Source organism: Stigmatopora nigra, chromosome 4 (genome assembly GCF_051989575.1).
Source record: "Stigmatopora nigra isolate UIUO_SnigA chromosome 4, RoL_Snig_1.1, whole genome shotgun sequence".
NCBI classification, from domain to species: domain Eukaryota; kingdom Metazoa; phylum Chordata; class Actinopteri; order Syngnathiformes; family Syngnathidae; genus Stigmatopora; species Stigmatopora nigra.
The window spans coordinates 10,842,816-10,860,297 of NC_135511.1; the positions used below are offsets into that span (position 1 = coordinate 10,842,816).

General features: G+C 41.6%; 1 protein-coding gene across 1 annotated transcript; it reads left to right on the top strand.

The window, feature by feature from the left end:
* The first annotated feature begins 209 nt into the window (after window positions 1-209).
* Window positions 210-16,711, top strand: LOC144195747 (ectopic P granules protein 5 homolog). The gene is made up of 46 exons (XM_077715567.1): window positions 210-609; window positions 699-772; window positions 905-1,480; window positions 1,982-2,242; window positions 2,355-2,553; window positions 2,957-3,093; window positions 3,166-3,273; window positions 3,550-3,623; window positions 3,817-3,925; window positions 4,120-4,234; window positions 4,436-4,586; window positions 4,701-4,862; window positions 5,038-5,195; window positions 5,307-5,458; window positions 5,727-5,867; window positions 5,938-6,099; window positions 6,174-6,296; window positions 6,359-6,621; window positions 6,708-6,848; window positions 6,952-7,096; window positions 7,400-7,597; window positions 7,691-7,798; window positions 7,875-7,997; window positions 8,069-8,235; window positions 8,432-8,668; window positions 8,736-8,859; window positions 9,168-9,309; window positions 9,484-9,655; window positions 9,738-9,900; window positions 9,985-10,127; window positions 10,474-10,630; window positions 10,877-11,071; window positions 11,150-11,363; window positions 11,951-12,135; window positions 12,285-12,492; window positions 12,572-12,647; window positions 13,191-13,294; window positions 13,369-13,544; window positions 13,656-13,874; window positions 13,963-14,172; window positions 14,306-14,450; window positions 14,515-14,757; window positions 14,849-15,062; window positions 15,203-15,421; window positions 15,544-15,658; window positions 15,718-16,711. Exons 2-46 carry the CDS (start codon window positions 725-727, stop codon window positions 15,898-15,900), a joined length of 7,665 nt encoding a protein of 2,554 aa, XP_077571693.1. The 5' UTR covers window positions 210-609; window positions 699-724; the 3' UTR covers window positions 15,901-16,711.
* The last annotated feature ends 771 nt before the right edge of the window (window positions 16,712-17,482 follow it).

Sequence of the window (17,482 nt, forward strand, 5' to 3'; positions counted from 1 at the left end):
CAAAATATAGGTGTTAAAAAATTAGTAGCCTCCTATCAATTATGTAAATTATTTATTATTACAGTACAGTGGTTTTATTCATTTCACCTTTTGATTTAATAATTTCATTGGAAAGAATGAATACTAAACACATCATATGACTGTTTTGTTTTGGTTTGACAAAGTTTGTTCTTTCTGGACCTCCGTAGAAAGGTGGAGTTAACACGTGACTTTGGATTGTGAAAACACAATTCCTGAGACAAACAAAACAGTGACAAGTGAATCGAAAATGAGACCAGCGCACTCCGTCATCTGCCGATATTAGCTGTTTTATTCTTTTTACGACAGGAAAAAACGAAGCAAAGAAGATCAAGCGGTTGGTACAGGGAAAAAATGGAGGTAGATCGAGTAAACAAGACGATACCCGATAACATTTGAGGCTTGAGTCCGTCATAAATCTTTTTCTTTTTACGAACCTCTTTTCTTTAGGTAGTTTGGATTGTTCTATCATTATGAAGTAACCGCGATCGCTCCTAATTGTGGCCGAAAAAATCCCCCAAATTATTGTGTTGACAAGCCTGTTTATCTTGTCAACACAGGCTTCCACTTGCTGCTTATCAAAGAAAAAACGTAAGTCAGACTGATCTTTTTGATGTCAATTTTGTGCGCAAATATTGCAGCAAAGTCTAATACTATCCTAAAATTGTTTAACGGGAAAGTTGCAATGTGAGAGACGGGTTTAAACATGGAGGCAGTACGACCTAAGAAGACCAAGACGAAAATCAGTGCAAAGGTGACATTTCATCTTATTTTTTTCACTATCTTTGAATGATTTTTGTGGTTTAAACCTTGAAAATTGATTATATACTTTTACTTCTGCTGCATGCATGCTCACACTGATTATCTACTTATTTGTTATGAGCAGATCAGGAAGCAGAAAACAACAGAGGCCAAGGAAAATGCCTCTTCATCCGTGTGTTATGATGCTTCCACTTCTGAATTTGCAAGCATCCCTCCATCCGCTCCACCACTGGAACCACAGCAGGAAAAACCTGAGCCCATTCTTATCCCTGAGACCAAATCCAAGGCATTAGAGACCTTCCCGTCGCACGCTGCGTCAAATGAGACTTCACGATCAGTTCTGGATTTGTCACAAGCATCACGAGCCACAGTGCAGCAAACAAAAGAAATTGATTTAGACGTGAGTTTTTTTAAGTCCGAGCTTGAGGCCATATCACATGCGTCACGTGTTTCGACGCATTTAGAGATCAAAAGTGTCCCTAGTGCGCCTCCTCTTTATCCATCTGTCCCGACACTGGAGGAGGGATCCTGGATAGAGCTTCACAGTGCAGCAGTAAAAAATTCTGTGAAAGGACCTGCCGTTTTAGCACTTGCCGAGCAGGAATCTTCTCCACCTAGTTTGCAGCCTCGGGAGTCCGTGGTTGAACTTTCCAAGACCAAACTCTACCCTGAATTACCAAGAGCCACAACAGAAGTTCAGGTATATATTTTTTTATACAGTATATAACATTATACAGCTTTTAAAACACTGACTTTATCAATGTCAAACAGTGTTCCCCATCGATCTTGCTTCAACTTTCTCAGAATGCTATTGCCATATCAGCTTTACATGTTTGAGCCTTGTCACTGGTTATTTTCTTCAAATTCCACCACAAACAAGCCCTGACATTTACCTTAAATGCGATTTTCGTCATTTTTTTCCCCCCAATAACAAGATTCATTATCATCAGAATGATTTCATTATTTCAAAATGTCCTTACAACTCATGGGTTAAGAAATGTGTCCAAACAGGATACATTTTACAGTTTGGAGTTGAGGCTATAATTTGTTTTCCTGCAATATATTGACTCTATATTTGGTCTGAAAAAGTAACTTTCGACTTATTTTTCTTTAAACCAGATGGTTGAAATGACTTTATGACCAGTTATGGATCATGTCAATTTTTTTTCTTTAAATTGACTTCATTTTTGTTGTTTTGCAGCCATTCTCTTTGGAGCAGCTGAGTGTTTGGGAGCCTGGTGGAGGCTTACGAACATGGCTAGAAGGCGTGGAAGAATGCACAGCTCAATTCTGTGCGCTGGCTCGACACGAGATTCACGAATTGGCCGAACTTCTGCAGAACTACTGGCGCTGTCGTAGACAACTGACCCAATCACACACGCAATTGCACACGCAGTCGTCTGACTGCAAAAGCACTCAGAATCGTCTATGGAGCTTCAGAGATGAACAGTTGACACTTCAGGTTCAGTGTTTCCAAAACATTGCTGAGCACAAATATGCAGTAAATGAAATATACAGTAAATGAGATATACAGAATTTGCTGACGTTTTTAATGTTTTTTTTCCTCTCTAAAGGGATTATGTGCAGATCAGTCGAGAGTGTGTGGCTACCACCGTTTCCAGCAAGCAGAATTCAGTCAAAGTGTGCTGGCTGAGTTGAGCAAACTTTTTGAAATTCGCAGTGAACTTTTACATCAGAAGGTGGCACTGCATGCTTATACTGCTCTGCTGTCACGTGTCCAGGTGGAATCCTTCTTGTACCGCTTATTAAAAGGTGATATGCGCATACACTGCTCCAAAGTATTGCCCATAAATCATCCACAATTCACTTATATTCAACTGAAACTACAAAATATTCATTCACGTGTAAAGTTTAAGAACTGTTTATTTTCAAAATGTTCCATGGGTAATACCATGAAATTCAATCCTTTAATAAATTGCCATTTCATTTTTTTCCAAGCCAAGTACTTTGATTATATGGTGGTGGATTTTCAGCTTATCTCCTCATGGGTCAGAATGTGCAAAATAGCTGTATATTTTTTTGTTGAACATTGATGCATACCACACACGCATGCAGGGAAGCAAGAATAGTTGTCATATCAGCATGGTTTGCAAACAGTGAATGTACCCAGCTGAATGAACTCTTTTGTTGTTTGTCTATGTATTTTTCTCAACAGACTGTTGTCCTAGCCAAACACGGCCCTGTTCCTTTCAACCATTGAAAGATGCCATCAGCATTCTTTTTAGTTTCATGCGAAAAGTCCTTGATGATACACAATTTCAGGCAGATATCCATCACTGGTTGGAAATACTGGTAATTATACACATTAGATTAGGTTTTGTGTGTATTTAGCATGACTTATTTGTCATGTTTTTGTCTCTGCAGGTGGCAGAGCTGCTCTATGTGGGAGGCTCAGGAGAGCATCTGTTCTTGTTGTGTCATTTGCTGTGCTGTCCTGATGGGGTGGGCAAGTGGGCCGCCCCTTTCCTTCAGGTAGGTTCATAAAATATTCCGTTACTATTACATATGTAGGATATGTCCCAATCGTCCAGTTTTGCATTGAAAATTGGATTTCAAAGATACCTGGGGAAAAATAAACCACAAGTACCTTATTTTTGCAATTAAGATGTGCAACCCAAAATGAAAATTACGTTCAAATATTTTCTTTAGCATCACTAAAGTATGAATCAATCATTCACTACCATTGACTATTATGGATATCAAATCTTGCACTGAAAAATTAGCAACATTTTATTATGATGTTTTCAGATTGAAGTGAGCGGGAACGTCTGTGGAGTGCAAGACTTTATGCAAGCCTTGGCAATTCTTATGTCACCTGCTCGGTAGGTAAAAAAATGCCTTCACTACCCAAGAACACTATCAGAATCAGTTATATATTTATAAGTTAACTAATTGTAGTGGTTAGTTACATTTCAATGGGAGCAGCACCACTCCTAATGTTATTTTCCTTGAAGTCCTTTAATTTTTCCAATGTGAACATAACTGGTGAGGAATGCATTTCTATTCTGACTTTAGACATCGTGCAGAGTTTTTGACCCATATGAAACCATGTGAGAGTCTAAATTCAGCTTCATCTGGACCTGAGTCTGGCAACTGGACTCTTGTGGATGAAGGAGGAGAGGAGGTACAAAGCCGTTTTCGAACACAACAAAGCAATGATTATTTTTCATTGTCCTTGACAGCAATGTATGACCAATCCATTTTGTTCTCGCTGACTAACATTTAGAATTGTTTAAAAAGACTAAAGTGCATTTAATTATTGGTCTATTGACTGAATACCAGATTTAATTAAACATGCTGTCCTCTTTTTTTTTTTAGGATGAGGATCCAGAGAGCAGTTGGTTGCTGCTTTGTGAGGATGACCTTGTCTCCTTTATGTCCCAGTTCCCTTTCCAGCAACTCTATTCAAACATGCTGGGGATGAGCAAGCACGGTAAATGTCTACATCTTTACTTTTGTTTTGTAAAGCTATAATTAAGAGAGCAGTCTTTACAAAAAGGCTTCCACAATGATGCACAACTACAGCAGTGTCCTCAATAAGGCACTGAAACCCCTGAAATTATTATTTTGAAACGATCAATACATAAAGGGATTTCTTTTTCCTGAAGGAACTAACTCAACAATTGGTTTGCAGGTGTTTATGAGTCTCAGGGGTACTCAAGTCAGAAGATGATGCGTGTCTTTGCCTTTGCTTCTTCGCTCATTGAAATTCTCGCCCTTGGCCTACAAACCTATAACAGGGCTCGATACAGACAGCTAGTGAAACGAATAGGACACATTATACGGTTAGTGGGTCTTTTGGAGTGTGCATGTTTGAAAAAGGCATGGTGGTTTGGTCACATCCATAAAAATGCTGCCAGGCGATATTATTAGGTCATTTATCTGGATTTCTCTTGCAGGATGACACTGTCTTATGTCAGTGATCATTGGGCACAATATGTTAGCGGGACTGGTACTAGTGGATCTAACACACACGTCCACTCTTTACCTTTGGAAAAGCTGCAGGTGGAATATGATCATCTATTCCTCAGGACTGTTCTGCATGTTCTCAGAAGCAAAAGGTTTGATACTACAGTGTTTTGTTTAGGATTTTACAGTATCATACATACAAAACTATAGTATACACTGGCTAGTGTACCATAACATGATTTAAAGTTTAAAATGTCAATTTTGCACCTCAACTCCTTTAAATTAAATAAAACATTGTTTTTTAATTCTCATCCGTTTCTTTTACAGGTTGGGAATTTGGTTGTTTATGTCTGAAATGCCCTATGGGACTCTATCCAGCTACATGCTATGGAGGATCCTTTATGTGATGCAGTGTGTCGTCACTGAAGGAGTTGAAACTCTTTGTGCTTGTGATGACACCGAGGCCTGTATTCAAGCTTTAAGAGGTAATTCACATTTTGACAGCTTACTGCAGCTCGACTGGTTTCAATTCATAGAAAGCATGAGTCGGAGACCTTTAAACTTGGTGATCATGTGCAGACCATCTTTTTCTGCAGAACCCGAACACCAAGAGAGGTTTGAGTTGTGGTTGTGTGAGGTTAACAGCTCTGACGGCATCTCCCTCCTCACTGCACTTGCACACATGGCCACACCAGCCCAGTACTCAGATCCAGCTTTCGTCACAACCATCAGTCTGCTGATTTACCAGGTATGAAAAAAATGTGCGAAGGAAGAATGAGGTTTCTGTTCAATCCATTGAGATGTAAATCAAGGGCTCCAGTAGCATTTCTGCCTCGTCAATGATAATAACGCCATTATTTTGTGTTATTAAGAAAAGTCATTTTTATTGTTGTTCACAATTCAGTGGTGAAGAGCTGCACTGTTCCGTTTCATCCTTAACGTCTTCAGAAGATATTTCCAATGCCTTTGTTTTTTGCGATAAAAGACGGTTTTGTATCACTTTATTTTGCCTGCAGGTGTCTTATGTCAGTGTATCCACCAGAGAAATTTACTCCAAGGTTGGAAGGGAGTTGTTGGCTACCATAGCATCAGCCCATCCCTTTATTATCTCTGTGCTGCTGGGGAGGCTGAGAGAAACCATCCAAACTGTCGGCATGGTTGGTTCTATTGGTTTAGGTTTCACTAGAACTATATACTGGAGGTATTTTAATGCTTTCTCTTTGATAGGTGGCACTCTACTTGTGTAAAGAGCTTCCCCTGAGCTTGTGGCGTCCTCAACCAGAGGAGATATGCGTGATTGGGGCGTGGTTGCTGCAACATCCTCTGTCCGCTGTGGAGAATCGACTGGCTTGCGTTATATTGGAGGGTCTCAACTGGGGATACTCCCAGGTAGTTTTAAATGGTTTTCCACTTGTCACATTTTCACTTTGGTCTGAAATGACAAAGCCTGTTTGGGTTGTCAGGATGGTTCCTTGGCCTTGTCGTCATCGCTTCACAGTAAAGTGGCTCTGCTGGTGGCTGAGGCGTATCAAAAATACCTGACTGATAAACCCTATACTGGTCTCATATCAGAAGGAATTAAGCAGGTAACATATTTTAAGACATCCGTCGCTCTCGAATTTTCCTGAGAATGTCTCTTTTTCTTCAGGTGTCGTACCTTGCGAGCGTCCTTCGCTTAGGTGTCTCCCCTGAGGCATCATTCAGCCAATGGGCGTGGCAGCTCTTACTCAGGCTAAAGCTCCATGCCAATGCACAGCACCCAAAAGGGGGTTGGTCTCCTCCTGCTTTGGGGTCCGTCCCACTTGTAGAACTCACACACTCGCCCAGCATGCACTCTGTTGTCCGGGCTGTAAAAGCAGGAATCCCTATCGGAGCATACCTGTCGATTGCTATGACAACAGTAGGGCATAGGTATGGGTTGCTTCCTTTGCAATGATTTTTATTTCCCTCCCTAACTTAAAGAATGAGGAAAAGCTGTGTCATTTATTTTTCATTAGCCTGGAGCACTTTTGTACCGATGGAGTCGGCTTGTTAAGGAGTCTGATTCAGTCTCGCCACCTGCAAGCTGCTGTCCATCTTTTGGATAACATCCTTCCCCAAATCTACCCACTTAGTTTCTACCTTCTCAGCAACGCTCAGTAAATATCACTTTTACAAACAAACTACCAATGCTTTCAATCTTCAATTGCTACCTCACCAACACTTAACATTTGATGTATGTTTTCCCCCCTTTTTTGCCAGGTTCCTAAGTTGCATTCAGCTATTCCTGCAGTATGACAGTGTGTGTCCACAGGGTGTGACACAGCAAGTCACACACCGGGTAGCTCCACTCCTCACCGGTACAGTGTATGGAGACAATGTCCGACTGTTGAACAGTGTTATTCAGGTAACTTATTTACAATACATATTTGTCCTAAATATTTCCTTTCTATATTGCAACCTAATGGATAACCTTAAACATGCACAGACTAAACAAATTATGCAAAAATTTAGGCTAATATTGCATTCTTGGAATAAGAGTTAAACAATAATTTCTCAAGCCTAATTGAAGTGAAGGAGCTGCCGGAATTGTGACACTCACCGAAATTAATCCGAGTTTTTTCAAACTATTATATATAATGAAATTGCGATATCTACAGTCATTCCACACTTTGATTTAGAAATGCATTTATATTTGTCTTCCCTCTAGAGCCATGTGGTTGAGAGTTCACAGTCCAGTCGTGTGGGTGTCGTAGCCGTGCTGGAGTTTTGGATGGGGATTTTGACCCAGCAGAATCTATGGTATCGGGACAAAACAGTGTTGTTCCTCATTGATCAAATCTGCCTTGCAGCATTCACACATCATCAAGAGGATTGCCTGCTGAAGCTCCTTCACCAACAGCATAAGGTATTTTCATCAGGCATCCGTCATTGTCTCAAATCCACGTCCTAACCAACTGAGAATGAGTTGGTAATGTTGTGGTTTGAATCCCTATTGCAGAATGCTTTGGGTTACCATGGGGATCGAGGTCTGCTCTCTTCTCTGGTAGGCTGGATTGCTGGAAATGCAACACCATCTTTCATAGAGGGCCAGTCACTGAGTGGAGAAGTAAGACTCTCTAATCCTTAACAATTTGCATAAATCACTATATGATCTCACTGGATTAGTGTTTCTTTGTTGCTAGGTTTGGTTTGCTTGGCTGGTACTTAACATGGAGGGCACATTTGAGGAAGACTGTCAGATCAGAAGATGTGTTGAAAATGAACTCCTATCAGAGCCTAGTATCTCACCAGAACAAGCCTTAAAGGTACATATGGGGAATTATGTTTTCAGAATAGATGGATGACTTTTAACTAATTTGCCATATGTCTGAGGCAGAGAGCTCAACAGAGGCTGAAGTTGCCAGTCACCCCGTCTTTGCAGCGACTCCAAGTTTACCGTTGGGCCTGGCAGGCATTGGCCACACCCCCTGACCATCCTCTATTACCACTAGTTTGGCAAAAGTTCCTGCAGTTGTTCCTCAGGCAACCCGGTCCCGATTATGGGTATGACGCTTAAGTCTTCCTATCTCATGAAACTATACAGTACAATAGAGCTAAGATGTGACTGTAATTTCAAAAGCATCTCCCAACATATTTCATAGTATTTTGCCTATATATTTGCACATAATGTCAACAATGGGGACAACTTCAGATTTTCTTGTCCAGGTGATCTTAATAAAATGCATTTTGCTTGCGCTAGTCTGGCTGCCGGTGGATGCATTGGCCGAAGATTCTTCCAGACTTCCTCTCAAGCCACTCTGTTGCAAGATTTGAGGCAGAGGTTACAAACCATATCGGATTTCCACCATGCTGCCAGCCAGGCCTTAAGGGTGCCACCAACAGACACGGTCTCAGCAGACAACCCTAGCGACAGGTGGGCCGGTAGCCCCTGCCGCTCCTACCTCACCTCTCCTCAGCTACACATAGAGTTGGTCAGGTAGGTCACCTGCTGTGCTTTGAGTAGTTAACAATATTTTCAACCAAAAATCTTTCACGTTTTGCAGGTTGTTTGGGGTTTTTGCCCTGTGGTTGGAAGATGAAACTCTGCAGAAGCAGGAAGTTTACCTTCCTAGTCTTCCTCCTGAATATGAACCACACAGACTTGCACAGGTTATGCAACAGCAACAGGTTTGTGTGTCCTTCATTTCTTGAACCCTTTCAGTGGACAGCTTTTCAACTGTTGAAACTTAAGACCAATCTTGAACTGATTTATAATAAAAAATATTCTTATAATATAAACATGAAATATTAAAGTATTTTTTCCAAATAATAAATATACTCATAAACTAATAACATTTTAATAAAAACGCAGTCAATGTAATACAATCAATAATGTTTAAAGCCCCTTTTTTTCCACAATATTTATTTAATCATTTAAACTAGGAAGACTGACTGTGAGTGTTAATGTTCCTAACACAATTTCTTCTAATCTTCAGGAACTGTGGCTGGAATATGTCGACCAGGAGCGTCTGCGACATGAAAAGAAGGAGGTCCTTTCACTGTGGGAGAAGGTGCAGAGTGAACCATCTTTCCTTCAAACTGCAAACTCCAGCTTCACTGACTATAGCTTCAGCAATGGTACAAAAAAAAACAGTGCAAATCATTGCTTATGAGTTTATTGATAGAAAATCCCAGTTTGAGCATTTTTACAGCAGTAGTTTTCATCGGAATTAAAGAAATATGTATAATAATATCATAATGATTTAACACCAATCAAAATGTGTAACGGCTGTGACTGTGTTTTTTCTGCAGCAAAGGACCGTATCCAGTCCAACTTGCAGAAGCATTCAGCGCCACTTCCTGCTCCAGACCGCCAACACTTGAAGACTCCAGTGGCTGAGGTCCCCAACGTTTGTCTGTCTGACACCAAAGCTGCTGCCGAACTACTTCAGCGAGATCTCAGCATACTGCAGGACCAAGCCAGGTACCTTTAAACTGTTATGAAGCACTTCTGCTTGTGTACACAATTATGCTCATGTCTTATATTCTCACATAAAACCCCAAAGGACTGCAGTTTCACGGGAAGCCCAGCAGGTGGCCATGGAACAGGAGCTTCTGGAAAATTTGCCTCTGCTTTACAAGAACCGACCAGAGCAAGTAACCCTGAGCCTAGAATGCAAAGGGAAAGGAGGGCAGCCATGCCAGGGCCCGGCTAACATCAGCGTCACTGTATGAGCATTCTCACTGCGTTGCAGAAAAATGGACCAATTTATTAGACTTGCTGTTAATTGTTCATCTCTGTGATATGTTCAGTGTGAGTGTGTCCAGAGACAGGAGGCAGTGCAGAATCAGATAACGTCGCTGTGCAGAGATATCAAAAATCTTCATTCTGACGCTAAGGCTCCTCCTCCTCAAAGCTTGGCCCAAGCTGCTGTCCACACCGAGAATTTTATCACGTGATTATAACCGTCTGTAATCTAGCGTATCTTCCGCATTATAAGGTGCAACTAAAAGACTTCAACTTTCTCCATCTGGTTGATGTATAACTCTACTATTACAACTACAACAGCTTCATCTAGTGACTGTATAACAAATCCTCTACTATTACAACAACCACTACTACTCTTGTGTCTTATAATCCTGTGCGCCTTATACATGAAAAAAAAATTGGAGTAGGCCATTCATTGAATGTGCATACTATTATACTCTCTTGTACCTTATAGTGTGGGAAATGTGGTCCTCTGAAATTGCAAAAGTGATGTTTATTCAAAGTTTCAAATGTTTATTTTTGAATGTGTGCAGGGCTCTTGTGAACATGTACAAATCCCAGAAATCGCCATCGGTGCATCATGTTGGGGTAGCAGCCTTCTACCAAGTGGTGTCATTTGTGTGTCAAGACACATTACGGCATCCACCAACACGCCAATACCTCTCCTCTTGTGTGGAGATACTGGGACAGGTACGCACGCACATTATGTTCTCGCTGTTTGATCACAACTCTTAAGAACAGCATATAGTAGAATGAGGACCTCTGCCAATGATTGTAACACAACCCACTTTGCACATTTGCCTCATAGAGTTGAATTAAGATTCATTCTTTAGTCACAGTGAAATTAAAGCGAAAACAAAGAAATGAGTTTTTTGACCTTCCCCTTTGCAGATTCCTTAAACAATATGAATAATCTAAATAACATGTTTTCTGAAGGTGTTCATCCAGGGTAATCCTGAAGAGTGTAGTCGTGTCCTGAAGACCATCTTGGAACAGAGACGTCTTTGCCCTCTTATATCTCCTTTCTTCACGCCTAACGCAGCTCCTGACCAGCTGGTCTTGCTCTACCAAGACGTAGTGGCGTCACTACATCATGATAGTGCAGACGTTATTTTCATGCTACTCACAAAGGTTGGACCAATTTGTCCAGCAATCTTCCGCACAATCAAAGCCACTCGGTTTCAATTCTCTCTCTGCATCATTTTTCAGTTTGATTTGTCCAGCTGGCTGAACGAGGCCCATCCCGTATTTTCCGTAAGGACCCAGTTACTGGAACTCGTCCATGGGGGTCTCTGTGTTTGCGGCCGAGATCCCGAACCGGACCTTCTCACCCCTTTTCACCTTTTCACCAAACACTGGAGCTTGCTTTTACGCCACAATTTTCCTGACCACTACAGTGATTGCCTGCGTCTCCTTATGACTAGTAAGTGTATCTTTTTTTGCATGGCCATTAAAGCAGTTGGTCATTATTGTAGCCTTCTTTGATTGGCTAAAAGTTCCTCTTATATTTGTCATCAATTAATATGAATTGAATTATTGTTGTGAAGAAGAAAAAACAACTAAGCGGGCAAAACATTTGATGGACAGACTTTTATTATCACCCGTGAATCATAAGAGGGAATTGCTTTCCATTTATTCCTATTTTCCTTTCATATCCAGGAACAAAACACATAGTCATCTCTTTGAAGGTCTGCCATCCACACATTGTTGCTCACGTTTACAAAATATTCATGAAACGGAATAGCGTGAATTAAATCCGAGTATTCTTTAAATGTTTACCAAGACAAATATTCATTGTGTCTCTAGTGCAAATGATAGTGTTAATGCAAATTGAATCTGCCTCAATGTAGTATTTTCTATAACAACAAAAACAAACAAATCTAACTTGTTCTTCCAGTACATTTGTTATATAATACTCTTTTTTTCAGTGTTATCCAACTGATATCTACATCAGAATCAATAGGCATATAACACCTGGTAGTTATTGCACTAAATCATTATTTTCTACAGGCTCATCAAATCAGCTATTAAGTCCGGAATGCTGGAAAGTGACAATGCGATGCCTCGGCTGCTCATCTTCCTCCCGCAGCAGCAAAAACAAATGCGAACAAGGGCAAAGCTCTGAGGTTTCTGCCCACGCAACAGCATGCTCAGGGTCTTCCTATCGATCACCAATCACCCTTTCTCCTCAACAGGTGACATCCTAAATCACTCTATATTTTCACCTATGAAGGAAATTTTACCTTAAAAAAAATAGATGGAATTTCTTCAATGTTAGACATTTTTGAAATCCTCATACAATAATGACTTCAAATCTGCCATTGTTTTTATATATTGCTAATAGGTGGATGAAACCATAGATTGGCTCAGTGATTACTTCCTGCGCAGTCGTCTCAGCAATCCTGACCTTCGTAGTTTTGGCCTCTACTCTGCCTGGTCTCTTTACATCAGTGAGATTCTTACTTTCTGGGACTATTTGGTTCACTGTCTGAGCAGTGTGTCACTTAGCAACTTTGCCAGAGAATCTGTGGGCAGCAAGAGAGTAATGCAAGGTACATCGCGTAACATTTAACACAATGGTTTGGGCACCTGCTCCTATGTTTTCATAACACAAGTCTGGAATTCTCACAGCTCTCCACGAACTGCACAATAAGATTGGGAAATTATTTAAGCCGTGGATCTTTCCTCTTAATACTGAAGATGGGAGGTACGTTGGTCTTCTAGCAATGTTTTCACCAAGTTGTAGTTAACCTTTCTATAGGACAGGGGATATTTTTGGTACCATACCAAACTAACCAAGATAACTCAAGAATGAATAAAGGGATTATTATCAATCTTGCAGGATATGTTTGTAGTATGAAAGCAAAAACTTAGGTGAGTTTTAGAAGAGGAGAGTGGCAACATTTTAGGATTTGAGGGCAAAGGTAGCGTGGCCTCTACCAAATATGGGGATGCTTTTAATTTGGATGCTAAGGCAGGAGTCTGCTCTGAGTTAGAAATGAAATTCTTAGCTAGTAAAATATCAAAACAAATTACCATGAAATAAAATACAAAGAAGAACACCACAAAGAAATTGACTGGTTAAAGGTTTTTTTCAATTTTCAACAGTATTAGTGGCTGCCAATGATTTTCATAACGGCCCTGTATAAAAGGTCGGGCTTCATTCAATGTATTATGATGAATGTTAAAGTGATCTTCTAGAGTGTGTAGGTGGAAATCTATAGCTGTATCAACACTATTTTTGTTACAGTAATCTCAAGTGTTACCCTTGGATGGAGACAGATGCGAGTGTTGCAGGATGTGTGGTCGCACTTTACGCTCAACACACTGACAAACTGCATCAGATATTCCAAGGTAACATCCAAACTATTGCTTTCCTGATGCTCCCTTTACAATATATACATTTGTTTTGCACTCATACATTCCAGAGCGGCTACTTCCGGGACAAAGAGGTGCACTTTGGCTTAGTCTGATGCAGTACTGTGAAAATTGCACTTCTCCACGGACCCCAGAGTACTTGTTATACATGTACCACTCTCACCTGCGAAAGCTGCCATGGAGATACCTGTATCCGGACACGCTGCTCATGGAGCACCTCTTCAATGTGAGACCCTCAAACATGCGTTTCAAAACCATCAAAATATGAGACACTGATCACATTTCCTTCATCTTTCAAGCACACTCATGACTTTTATCATCTCGTTTGTCCTAACAGGTGGAGAGAGGAAGTCCCAAAAGCTGCTTCCTTTTTATGGGAGAGATTTTATGTGAAGTGAACTGGGTCAGCGTCTTAAGTGACCACTTAATGCCGCCACCACAACAAGTAACATTTCAGTCCAATTTGAATCCTCAAAAGGATTCATACACCATGTTGGTGTATCTGTTATACATGCTGGTTTTTCTAGCAAAGGAGGAGCAGCTCCTCAGCCAACAGGTACCCTCTTAAATCTTTTTAAAAACTTTGTTGGAGTGTACAAAAAAAAAAAACGAAAAAATGAAACATTTTCTTCCTCTTTCTCCAGGACTCCCCACTTGTCAATCTATTGATCCAATGCACATCTCTGCCTTGGCACCAATTAGATCTGCCATCCTACCAAGGGGTTCTGGCATATGTCAGTACCCACTACAATCCATCTCTGCTGCTTAGCACGGATTCTGCAACTCACTTGTTGCTAACATCACTACGTAGTGCTGCTGGACTTCATTCCCGCCCGTATGAAGCTGCTCACATGGTATATATATCACATTTTTATTCAATGCTATGTATTTATATATGTGTGTGTATGTGTGTGCGCGTGCGTGTATGCATGTACGTGTATATATACTCCCTGAGTGGCCAACTACAATTTACGTTATGCATGCCAGGAGGGGACAATGAAGGCGTCCGCTTACGTGTGCTGGGCCGTGCAGTGTTTGGTGGCTTTGGAACAAGCGGGAAGCATCAGCATTAGCATTCTGGAGACACAGCTGGAGGCCCTTTTGGAGAGCATCGTCACATTCAGCCCACCTGGTGAGGCGCTCTTCTCCCGCAAAAGTTGGCCAGGTGTCGATTTAATGTTGCGTTTCTTACACAGAGACGGGATTGGAGCAGAGGCACATGGCCTTCTGCAGCCTTTTCAGCGGCGCGTTGACCACGCTCAACAGCGTCGCCGTCTCTACGGGCGAGGCGCTCGCGCTTGGGGTCATCGCCTGGCTGGACAAGAAGGGGAAGGGCTTTCCCATTCTGCCTCTACTCACTGCTTGCTCCCGCTGTCTGGCCTCGGTGAGCCACATGACTCGCATCATGGAGGCGTGCATCACGGCGCACTTTAAACACGGTAAAGCGAGCTCGCGCTTTCCAGTCATTGCTTTCAATGGCCAAGTCGATGTTCTGGTAGAGATGTTAAATCGCACCTTTCTTCTGTCCAGCTGAAGAGGAGCTTGTTGGCTGGGGTCCCGTGTTAGCATCGCTGCAAGTACCCGAGCTGACGGTGGAAGACTTCCTCTCCGAGAGCCTATCTGGATGCAGCTTCCTCACGCTTTACGCCATCATCCTCCAACGCCTTAACTCTGAACACACAGGAGCCAATGAGAGGAGGACGCTGGCTCTCATCAACACGTGGACCCATCAGGTGTCCCCCAGGTTTGTGAGTTTGAATGGATAACAACGATTAGGATCAATGGCAGCAGGAAGAAATTTGGAGAAAGGAAAAAATATTCTCAGACTAGAGTATGACCCAATTTTTGTATCAATCTATGAAATATGTCATTGTGTGTCTCCAGCGGACCAGGCAATGAGGCTAAACTCTTTCTTTGGTGGCACAAATCACTGAATCTGGCCGTGGAGCTGCTGCAGCCTCAAGCGAGTCTCAGTGAATTATCAGGGGTGGTCTCCGGGCTATTGAAGTTGCAAAGTAGGCTCCTCCAGCTGGGAGAAGAAAGACTCAATTCTGGACTACTCGGGGCCATTGGTCTCGGGAAGAAGTCCCCCGTTTCGAACAAGTAAGCTAGATGTTTCCATCTCCTCTGTCTTTGATCACATTGTGGTTCGGCTTTCCTACGGCGGGACTTAACCACCTGTGAAATAAGCTTTTTAGAACTTTTCAAGTGCGTTGTGTGTTTAGATTCCGGGTGGTGGTCCGCAGCCTGGCAACGTTTCTCTCCATACAAGTGGCATCAGAAAATGAGCTACGACTCCAGCCCACTTCTGACTTACAAACTTCTCCAAAAGCACAACAAGTAGGCATTTATGCCAATTTCAAGTCTTCGATTATCTCATCGATGTTTTTTTTCCACAGTTGTTGGGGCTGCTTGAAGCCATGGCTAGCAATAAGCAGTACACGGAATTGGAAGACTCGCTGAAAAAAGTCCTCCAGTTCATCTGCTATCCGGGCCATTGTCTGAAAGATGGACCTCGACTCTTGTCCCTGCTGACAAACCTGCTCTACCCTGACCTCAGATACCTTCACGTAATACGTTGACCTTGATGGGATGGAAACTCGCTGCCTGAGAAACAGGTAGTACTAGTAAATGGCCTTTGTGGTCGCTGTCTGATCCCATTCACGTCCCTTCTTGCACTTTCTTCATCTCATCTTCGAGGCTTTTTGTACTTTCGATGACTCATCTGTTGATCATCACTGCCTATTTATTGAAGCAGAAACTCAATTCAAGACGCGGTACAGATAGTTCTACAGGAAATATAACAAGAAAAGAGAAAAGGAGGAAGTTAGAGGACATACTGAACAAAAACCTTGAAGGAATATTGTGTAAATTATCCACAAAATAGAGCCTCTTTGCTTCTCACACAATCCATTGATGCCTTTGTGAGTTATTGAAGAAGAAGCAGTATCCTTCTATTTATGTCCTACCATAAGTGCTTACTACCAAGGAATGTTAAAGGCTGCACTGAAAAGTATAAATATCGTGTAAGAAGAAAATGTAAAAAATAGTAGCATACGAGTGAAGTTATAACATTGTATACCCGACATGGTGTCACTGTTTGGAAGTCAGTGAGATTTTTAACAAATATATATTTTCCAATTGAAAAGAATTATGATTCAAAATGTACTTTTTCTTCTTATGCTACAGTTTTCTTTCTCAGACATAAAATCCAAAATATCATTCTTAGCATTTACTTTTCAATATACTTGTTTTTCCTTTTCAGTGTCACTGCAATACTCCTTGGTAGCGGTTCTTGTTTTTTGCCAAAGTTCATGTCTTTTTTTGTTTTAATCTTAATTGTGTAAATGTTGAGTCTGGTGCAAAAAAGAAAATTGCACCCCCCCCCCCCCCCCCTCCTAAAACACACTCACAAGTGGTGTTATGTAATGGTCTTGTGTTCAGATTCACCTTTTTTTACCACATTTTCGCAATGTGTCGTGCTGTGACTGTTAATGTTTAAAGCATTTCTTTTTTGTATGCATCAGCAACCAGAGGCGAGACTAGAGAGGACATAACATCTCACATCTGCTGTTTGTTTCAGTGATGGCTTGAGAAAGCAGGGACAATCGTGACAATTGATCATTGACTCATAGCACAATGTCATTTTTTTCAGTGGCAACACTGGGGTGATCAAACTGCTATTAAATCATCTTTGTATATGGGAAAAAAAGCCTTTTAATTTGCACATCTCTGTGAGGCTGTCCCTATGTCCCTGTCCGACACCACATCAGGCTAGAGGCGTCTCTATGGTTACACAAAAGGTAGAAGTGGGAGAGGACGGCTTGCTCTAAGACAGAAAACTCAAGAGGGGGGGTTGGAGCTGCATATTTCCCACACAATGTGAGTTATTGAAGAAGAAAAAGTATCCTTCTATTCCACATTGGTGTAAAGCGACTGTCTGGCGCTCTCATTTGCCTTCTGTTCGCTGATTACTCCGTTCTGGTGCTCAATTTACGCTTAGCGGCGTTTACCGTGTTCCCATCCCAAATGAGACAAGCTGGCACACATCGCTGTCTGGCACGTCCTGTGTCGCCATGGTAACTCCGCTTCAGGTCAGGAATTGTTGGTCCTGGACTCTTATAGCGCAACCAATAGGCACGAACTTGAAATGTTTAACCATGA

Bases quoted from the DNA above. Each gene is read 5' to 3' on its own strand.
- LOC144195747 (XM_077715567.1), top strand. From the start codon at position 725: ATGGAGGCAGTACGACCTAAGAAGACCAAGACGAAAATCAGTGCAAAG. The intron at 4,235-4,435 runs GTAAATGTCTAC...ATTGGTTTGCAG, and splicing joins GCTGGGGATGAGCAAGCACG to GTGTTTATGAGTCTCAGGGG. The intron at 4,587-4,700 runs GTTAGTGGGTCT...TTTCTCTTGCAG, and splicing joins CGAATAGGACACATTATACG to GATGACACTGTCTTATGTCA.